Raw genomic sequence first — 9773 nt, 5'->3', positions numbered from 1 at the left:
CGTGAATAGTGTAGTTTAGTTAGGATATCAAGGAGTCTCTCTCGTATTATTATTATTACAATATTTTTTTTTTTTATTTCAACTGGTATGTGTACAAACTTTTACTCTGGGGCAATCCTTATTGGTCATGTAGTGCACTTTCCCCCAAACAATTATAAAAACACACTATTTTAAGCCTATATATGTATACATAATATTATACACACACATTTGATTACAAAAATGACTCTTTGATGATATAAAAATCAATATTAGTGGTCCACATAGCAAAGTATATATAACAAATCTTATCAAATATTGCATACATATAAAGAATCTTTGATACAAACTGTATTTATATATTTACAAGTTTTGGGGAGTTTTTAGTTTCATGTCAGCTATACTGAGTCAAAGACAGGGTTTGAGAAGTTGAAGTTTTCTGGCTCTTCCTCCTCATTGAAGTCTTCAGGACGAAGATCTCTTTCAAACATCCGCTGCAAAAGTCCATCCACAGTTCTGGATCCTGGAAAAATAAAACAATATATGTTTATATACAGTATATACAAAAAGCACAACATTTCTTGAAGCAATCTTAAACATGATGCAGAGCTTGTTTGCCATCCTTCAATACTTACTCTAACAAGACTAAAAATGCATTTGACAAGACTAGATTAAAATTAAATAATAATAATTATTAATAAAATAATAAAACAATTAATAACAATCAAATAAAATACTTCTTGAAGCAATCTTGAACATGAGGGAGGGCTTCTGTTTGCCAGCTTCAGAAGAACTCAGGTCATTTTCATTGCTTTCCATTGCATCTACAAGACCTGTGTCCATACCATCCCTAACAAACACAAAACCACACAAACCGACATTAAAACACAAAATCAACAGCAACAGGAAACTAATTTTATACATCAAATAACAAGATTTTGGGTCTAAATGGCACATACTGTTGGACATTAAGCTCCAGCTCCTCTATCTTTTTCTCCAGAGAAGTCTGCAGGTCACTTTTGTCAATTGTGTATTCCACCAAGAAGGCCTCCAAAATAAATGCAACAAAAATACTGTTGGGGGGGGAAATAAAAATCTCACATTATGCATATCTTTCCTTCAAAGTAAAACACAACAATAATATTCTAGTAGACTCCATTCTTACTTGATTATAATAATGACGACCACAATGTGAAAAAGGACAAAGAATATTCTGGCTGAAACGTGTGTGACTGCTGTGAAACCGCTGGCCAACAGTGCAGCGGAGTTAAGGGAAAAGCAATGCATGAAACTATGCTACTAAAAATTTTTTAAAGACCTTGGTCTACAGTTTCACACACTTGATTAAGTATTATACTTGGAGCAAAAATACATTTTGATCTGTAGTTGTAAAGGATATCATGCCACTGATTAACCACAGTGAGTTCCAGCAAAACGATGAAGGAAGAGATCACATTATTGAAGTTGTTCTTGCAGTAGTTGAGTTTAGCAAAAGTGGTTCCTTTAAGGAGAGGGTTTCCACAGAACTCCTGATCAGGACTTGTAGAGTTGGGTTCAAAAAACCGAATCTTTCCTTTAAATAATTCCATGCCAACCATAGCAAATATGTAATAGACCACCTGTAGGGGGACAGCAGTGAATTTATAATAAATACACAGGTATATTGATTATGATAATGTTTCTCATCACATATCACAGTTCAGCATGTGGCATGAAGGGTCTGCCTCCATTCTGATGATTATGTCCCTGTCCCAGTATCCAAATAGCCAAAAATCAAGCACTGCATCCTCCCCCCACTTTTTTGTACAAGGTGTCCTTGAGGCCAGGTATGGTGCAGTATTCAGGAATCACCAATGAGACGGTGACAGCAACCACTCCTTCCTCAGGAACACGAATACATTTGTATTTTTATTTAAAAGCAATAGCCAGTCTAATGCATGCAATAGATATACACATTATCAAAAGTTTGGGGTCAGTAAGAGTTGTTTTAATGTTTTTGAAATAACTCTATACGCTCATCAAGGCTGCATTATTTTGATCAAAACTACAGTAAAATTATGAAATATAAGTTAAAATGTAAAAAAAAGTTTAGAAAAAAAAAAAGTTTGTATATTTTAAAATGTGATATATTCCTGTGATGCACAGCTGAATTTTCAGCCGCCATTACTCCAGTTTTCATTGTCACACGATCCTTCAGAAATCATGATTTCAAGGATTCATTGATGAATAGAAAGTAAAAAAAAAACAAAGCATTTAAAATAGAAATCTTTGGAATATTATAACATTTCCAATATTATCTTTGTCACGTTTGACTCATTTTAATACATCCTTGCTGAATAACTCTTATCACTTTAAGCTTTTTTTTTATTTTATTTTTTTATTACTGACCCCAGATTTTTTTTGTTGGTATTGTAAGTATATACATATTAGAAATATTATTGAAACATAGTTTTGACATTAAATAATGGTTTTGTTCCTACATGAAATAAATGGGGTCCAAAACAACAGATAACCCCACTGACTTTTATTGTTATACAACACCACAAAGAAGAATGCCGTACAGGTTTGGAATGACATTAGGCAGAGTACATTTTGACAATTTAAGAGTTTTGGGTGAACTAATCCATAACAATCTGTAAATACTCACCACTATGAGTTGGCCAAAGGTAAGAATAGTTGGTCCAATTTTAATAAGTGTGTTGATGATGGCTCGAAATCTACGAAAGGAACGTTTTTAGTTTAATATAACATGGCAAATGAATAAATGGCATTTCAAGCACAGAAATCACTTTTTGCATTTGGCTGGAACTATCTCACCTCTTTATGGAATCCACCAAACGTATGAGTCGAAGGACTCGCATGATAAAAACTATATCCAAGATCTGACGACTCGTGTAACCTCCAGCTGCAAACATAAAGATAGTCAAGACTTCTTAAAGATAGGTTTATATCAAACAAAACAGCTCTGATATAACACTTAGAGAATCTTCTATGTCGTCAAATATAGTGTAACTGTGATACAAAAATATATACATAATAACCCTCCAAGTGCTTTATTTAGTTATATCCACTTACAGTGTTTGAGTGCCGAGTTAATGATGGTGCCAAAGAGTGCAGACACAACAATGATAGTGTCAAACCTGTAAGAGATCGAGTTGATTGAATTTGGTTTCATGTGATCAAATTCAGTGAGCCATACAAAACACAAAGCGTTCCTCACCAGTTCCAGAAATGATGCCGGGCGAAGAACGCCCGTGGCTCGGTAGAGTACAGTTTGAGAATGATCTCCAACATATAAAGAGCCAGAAAACCCCACTCAGCATTTGATACCACAGGGTTCTCCTCATCCAGACCAATGAACACCGCATTCACCAGAATAATCAGGTCATAGACGTACACAAACATTCTGAAACGCACAATACAAATATATGGAATTTAAATAGCGTCGTTGTCCAAAGAAATATGTGAATGTATTAGTGTCAATGAAAGATCAACAGGAATGGAATGGGGAGATAGTTAAAAATATTTAGAACGCATATATAGTGCATTGATCAGCTCAGTAATCAATTATGGATGTACAGTATAATTTAGGAATCTGCATCAAAATCCTTGATTAAGAAAGTCGAAACAATTCAGGCACAATCATTAAGGATATGCTGTGGGGCAAAATGGGTTAAGACATGCTTTTTTGGGCATTAAATAAAGGCACAAATACCAGTAAATTGACTACTGCAAATCGTCTGAAAGGGAATCTCTTACAAAAATCATATGGAAGTTCACAGTCCAAGCAAAAATAACTGTCCACGCCTTTTCACCGCTAATTTTTTTTTGCACGTCTTTATTAAATATCCTGACAGTAGTTTTTAAATGCCAAAAGAGGGTTTGTGCTGATGCAAGCTGTTAGTAAATCTGGCACTTTGTGTCCACATACCTGTGATGAACCATGTGGCGAATGAATCTGCTGGCTGAGGAATTATACAGAGAGGGGAAACAGATTTGAATGGGGTGCGCCTGTGACTTTACTGTGATCACCTGGATACTTAGAAGATCAGCCAGCTGGACAAATGCAATCTTTCCTGCTCAGAAAAAAAAAAGATCAAGGGGGAAAAAAAGAGAAAAAGTCAATAAAACTGAAGTCAAATATGAAATAGGAAAGAAAAACCTATCTGACCTATGTGTCCTTTATTCTGATCATCTAAGACGCTCCAGAGCAGTTCCCGGTGAGCAATACTGATTTTCGGCTTGGCGAGTTTAACCAGAAGGTTCCATTTGGCCTGGGTCACCACAGGCTCCCCACCTTCACCCCGGGTCTCCTGAAGCAAAGAAAACGCCCGGCACATCTTATATCTTCTGGCCTTCACCAGCTGCCGCACTTCCTCCTAGAAAACATGAAAGAAATCAAGTCAGTGTTCCACTAGCTAGAAGTATTTTTATCGGACTGAACAATAATATTCAAGAGGATCTATTATACCCTTTTACAAAGTCTTAATTTTCTTTTTGGGGTCTTCTAGAATACATTTTCCTGCTTGAATGTTCAAATAATTTATTTTTCACATATTTCACAGTAGTGCAGCACCTCTCTTCCCAGTCTGTCAGTAACACTGTTTTGTTCCATTCTAGTATAAAGCCCCTCCTTCCAAAAAGCTCAATGTGCTCTGATTGGTCGGTTGGACAAATGTGCTGTGATTGGGTAACCACTTCGAGCTTGTTTCAGAAATATCACGCCCCTTACCATAACAGTGTTAGATCCGTGGTGGAAATAAACAGCATCTCTTGGGCATGGTGATAACACACTACTAAACCAGTCCTTGCCCCCTTTATTTTGTGTATGCGTTGGGTAGGAATTATTTAAATGAGGAATATTGTAACGTGTATGTTCCCGGAAGAAAGCTCAAGACTACAATCGAGCCAGTGCTTAGATATTAGAGAATAATTCCCTTTCAAGTGGACTTTGTAACTTTGCAGATCTTCTTCATGCTCAAAAAGCAATGTTACACAATAAAGAAAGTTGAAAATGTAGAAAAGCATAATCTCTAAATAATTTCAATTATTTAATTTTAATATTTAATCATATAAATTTGAATTCAAGATTATTTGATTCTAAGATACAAAACTTCTTTAAAATGTGAGAAATAAAAATGTGCATGTTGACGGATAAAAATGTGAATACCTTCAGGTACTTTTTGTAGTTATTGTAAACGACAGCCAGAAAGAAGGACATGAAGGTATAGATGTTGATAACAATATATAGAATGAAGAAAATAGTGAAGAAAACACTGTAGTTGTATGCCGGCATCCTACAAGGAAAACAAAAAAACATCAAATATTACAGAAGCATTTGTGTTGTGTACAATGCATGCGTAAAGCATATTTGCTAAATATACAATTGCACACAACAAAGATTCACAAAAGAAAAAAAAAGCTTAAAAGGGAGAGAAAGAAAATGCAATAGCTTAAGACTTACATGACATCAGGGCTATTAGCAGTGGTCACCAAAACATACAGATCGAAAACAATATCCAAATAGTCTGTGAAATATGGAGAACCATCAATGGTAAGAAGGCCCCTGAGAAAAAAGAAAAAAAAGATATGACAAGCAGTTTAAAAGGTTATGTAAACTATTTTTAAATGGACACAATTGAGATGAATGGAAAAACAGAGGAATAAATGGATGATACTTTATTTAAGTTTACCTTTTCCCAAATAATTTAAGAGCCATGAGAGAAAAGACCAACACGCTGAACATGAATAAGAGAAAAACATAGGCGATCTGAGGCAGTGCATTCCGAATACTCCTGAACGCCCTCCGCAGCTACAGACACAAACAGAAGGATAAGAAAGAAAGAAAGAAATGGGTCTGGAGGAGAGACATTTGTGCGCAATAAACATACACTACCATTAAAACTTTGGGGTCAGTAAGATTTTTAAATATTTTTGTCTCTCATGCTCACCAAGGCTGCACTTATTTAATAAATACAGTAATATTGTGAAATATGATTACAATTTAATCATAATATATTTAATATATTTTTAAAATGTAATTTATTCATGTAATAGCAAAGCTATGTTTTCAGCATCATTACTCCGGTCTTCAGTGTCACATGATCCTTCATAAATAATGCTAATATGCTGCTTTAGCGCTAAAGAAACATTTCTTACTATTATCACATTTTTGAAAACAGGTGTGCTGCATAATATTTTTGTGGAAAGCATTGTTGATTCTTTGATTAATAGAATGTTCAAAAAAACAATAGATCATTTAAATAGATAATTTTTGTAACATTATAAATAAGAATGTCTTCACTTTCATTTTTGATCCATTTAATGCAACCTGGCTGAAAATAAATTTTTCTTTTTTTTTCCTTTTTCTTTTTTAAAGCTTACTCACCCCAAACTTTTAAATGATAGTGTATGCTTTCACCAACTTTAGGACTAGAGTAACTGACAGGAAAATTAAAAACACTGACAACAATTCATCTGAATTAAATACAAGAAATACACAAGACATAAACTATGAGAACATATATAAAATGTATGCGTTTATTGTGCTTTGATTGTGGTTTTCTTACTTGTCGTCCCTCTGTAACATTGACTAACAGAAGTGGTCTCAAGACCCTTGACCATCGGATGGAAAAATAGCCTGATGTTTTCAGTGCCCCGTATATAGTCAAATCTATGAAAGAGAGCTGTGAGGTGGGAAGGGTAAAGAAAGAAAATGAAACAAGAATACAGTGGATACATTTAAAATCTCTCAAAATGTCCAGTTATGCAACACACACATAAAACCCTCTCCTTTACTTCACTAAATGTCTACTCATAGTCATTGAATGCCACATTTCCTGGAGATCCTGCAGAACTGCTGAGAATGACAAAACATGGGCTAAAGTTCATTTCACAACATTGTTACGAGCACATTCTCAGCATTTTCACATGTTTGTACAGACAGAGTACTTTATGGGTATATATATTATATAAATAACGCATTATAAAATTAAGACAAGATAAAAGTGGTTATGTACCTGTAAATAAGACGCAATCCAAAAGTATGTATTAAAGGCCTACCGTTACAACGATAATGATGCAGATATTTTTGGGATCCTTCCAGAATTTATCCTTTGGAATGACTTTGGCATAGTGTACCATCCGCACAGTAAATGCAGAGAGACATATGATTTCAATAGTAGAAGTCGCCTATAGAACACACACACACACACACACGATGTGTTATGTTTTATTGGGACATTCCTTTTACTTCATACTGTACACACTGCATATTCTATCCACACACCCTAACCCGAACCATCTCAGAAAACGTTCTGTATTTTTCGATTTTCAAAAAACATAATTTAGAATTATTTATAAGCTGTTTAAATAAACACAAGTCTCCAGGAAATATCCCATTGTGTCATATGGAGGGTTGGCATGGATTCCAGGATGTCATAAAAGCAGTAAGCAAGAAAAAAAAAAAAGGTTCAATGTGGTTTCCTTGGTCACACAATCATATAGGTAACTTTAAATATGAAAACACACCCCAAATCTTAATTTCAGAGTATAGAGTTTGATGCATTATATGCATGTGTTGTGGTTAAAAACAGGTCTCATATCTATGTACTAACTTTTAAGGTAATCAGCTAGAGATACAGAGAGCATTCAAGAAATATTCAACCACTCATTCACAAATCTACACAAGGTCTGAAACGAATTACAATTGTAGTCAATGATTAATCCACTGCTTTGCTGAACAATTTGTAAATGCAAGTTATATTTCCATGCATACCCATATGGGAATTGGAACAACAGCAGGATCCTCAAAGAGAGCCAGAGCAAGATTTATGACGATGAACACATATACCAGTGTTTGCATGAACCAGTGATTGTACAGCAGGTACAGCCTGTGGAATATTTTACAGATTTTTATAGTACACAACCTAGTAATAGTCAAAGTCATATAAAGGATTGTTGGAACGTCATCTCTTACCTCACAGCCTGTGGTGAAGTGTCAAAAAAGATGTTCCTGTTATACTGGGCATCTGACACATAGACCGTGGCAAGGTCGAATTTCTAAAGCGCCATCAGCAAACATCACAGACCACGAAGAGAGAAAAATCAGTTTGACGGGCCAATTTGAATCACTTTTAAGATTAAAATCACAATTTTAAGCACATGGTGTGACAAATATTTCATGTAGTCTCTTAATTAACATATGATGCCATAAAATCTGTATAAATAACAATAAACAGATCAAATACTTTGCAAAGGCTGTGAAAAGCTGGTTAAATGAAGTACAGAGTAGGACATATCAACTAACCAAAGCTATTTTATGCTATAACCTCCCTCCCACATTACACCCTTCACTCAAAAACCCTTTGAAATGTGACTGATATGTGCATGTTTATTTAATAATCAGTATATCTAAACAGTTACTCCATGCATAATTGAAACTGTATGGCAACAGACACTCATAACAATCCATTTCTTAACAAACCAGAAACAATTAATAGGTAAAAAAAACTTCTAATGTTTGCCAAAAATTTCCAGTGCTTCAGTTGACACTTTCTTCAAGGGGGCACAATTTCCCAGTGCTTTCTTGACAAACAGGATACCAGATGTTTCTCTTATAAAACGATCCAAATGTAATGTTGTGATGAGTTCAACAAATTTCTTTACAAATAAACCAAACAATCAGAGTGTCACATATTAACTATTAACTTTTTTTTCTTTTTCTTTTTTTTTAACCATCCGTTTTAGATGATGAGTAGGTTTCCAAGAGCACCATATCCACGCACGCAACATACCTCTGTCATCTCATCTGAAACGTTACTGGAAACAATATTTCCTCCATTGTTTAAACCTTCATGCTTTGATAAAGAATGGCACTTTGCGTTTTCGGTCTCAGACATTTTCTCTATCCCTCAACTTTTCCCTTTCCTTACGCAGCAGATGTATCCAGTTCGCAGGAAATCCCGTCTCGAAAAAGTTTATCTTGCTTCACGAAGCGAATTTTCTAATCATAGTATGGCGAAGGCATCTCTATTAAAAATTCATGACCCACGCCTTCGTATGTTGAAAATGACCGAGCATGGCCAAATTAATATTTAGTAGACAGAGCCATCTAACCAATCAACCTGAGCATGGTCTAATTAAAATGAAGAAGGCCCGCCTTCCATTGGAAAAAGCCTTGCGTTGATAGGATGAACGCTCTAACTAATTAATATTCATAAGATAAGGCCTCGCCATAGTAAGATTCGATTGGTTAAATCCCGCATATTACACACGTACGTGTGGTACTTGGTTTTAATCTCCAAATAAACAGTTCTTGGGTGAATAATAAAAATAGTTTGTAACACCAAGAGCATGTATATGTATATATATATATAAAGTGTATACTGTTTCTTTAAACAGAGTTTGCAATGCGGTGTATTTTGATCGGTCATGTGACTGAATCCAGCGGAAATAGCGGAGAGAAGTAGAACAGCCACAGGCTGAGTTTTGTAGGGACATCTGGAAGAAAACACCCCAACGATAGTGTCTTTTGCAACAGAAATTTACTCTTGAGACCTCAACAGAGGAGGAACAACACAGCATCGTATAATTTAGTGTTGTTATTTAAATAAAAATAAAACCGTGAAAGAGCCTGTACCACAAAAAAAAGAAACCAACGACTGTAAAACTTTATATAATATTTATTATATTTTACCAAAAGTGATTTTTTATAAACGCCATAGAGTGAAAAATCAATACAAATGTATATAAATAATCTCTTAGGATAATCCTTTTGTGCTCATGTTGAATAT

The 9773-nt window shown here is 34.9% G+C and overlaps 1 protein-coding gene across 1 annotated transcript; it reads right to left on the bottom strand.

Annotated features, from left to right (window-relative positions):
- Positions 1-50: 50 nt before the first annotated feature.
- Positions 51-9044, bottom strand: tpcn3 (two pore segment channel 3). Its single transcript, XM_079598241.1, has 19 exons — positions 8775-9044; positions 7958-8040; positions 7757-7871; positions 7042-7170; positions 6549-6665; positions 5673-5791; positions 5444-5545; positions 5150-5276; positions 4151-4358; positions 3911-4055; positions 3200-3385; positions 3055-3119; positions 2797-2884; positions 2627-2696; positions 1379-1598; positions 1145-1235; positions 939-1052; positions 717-829; positions 51-502 (listed from the first exon to the last, which is right to left on the bottom strand). The coding sequence occupies exons 1-19, from the start codon at positions 8877-8879 to the stop codon at positions 378-380; spliced, it is 2322 nt and encodes a 773-aa protein (XP_079454367.1). The 5' UTR covers positions 8880-9044; the 3' UTR covers positions 51-377.
- Positions 9045-9773: the final 729 nt, after the last annotated feature.

Source organism: Phoxinus phoxinus, assembly GCF_949152265.1.
Source record: "Phoxinus phoxinus genome assembly, chromosome: 22".
NCBI classification, from domain to species: domain Eukaryota; kingdom Metazoa; phylum Chordata; class Actinopteri; order Cypriniformes; family Leuciscidae; genus Phoxinus; species Phoxinus phoxinus.
Note: the sequence above shows the minus strand (reverse complement) of the source record. Positions and strands in the feature narration are given on the sequence as shown.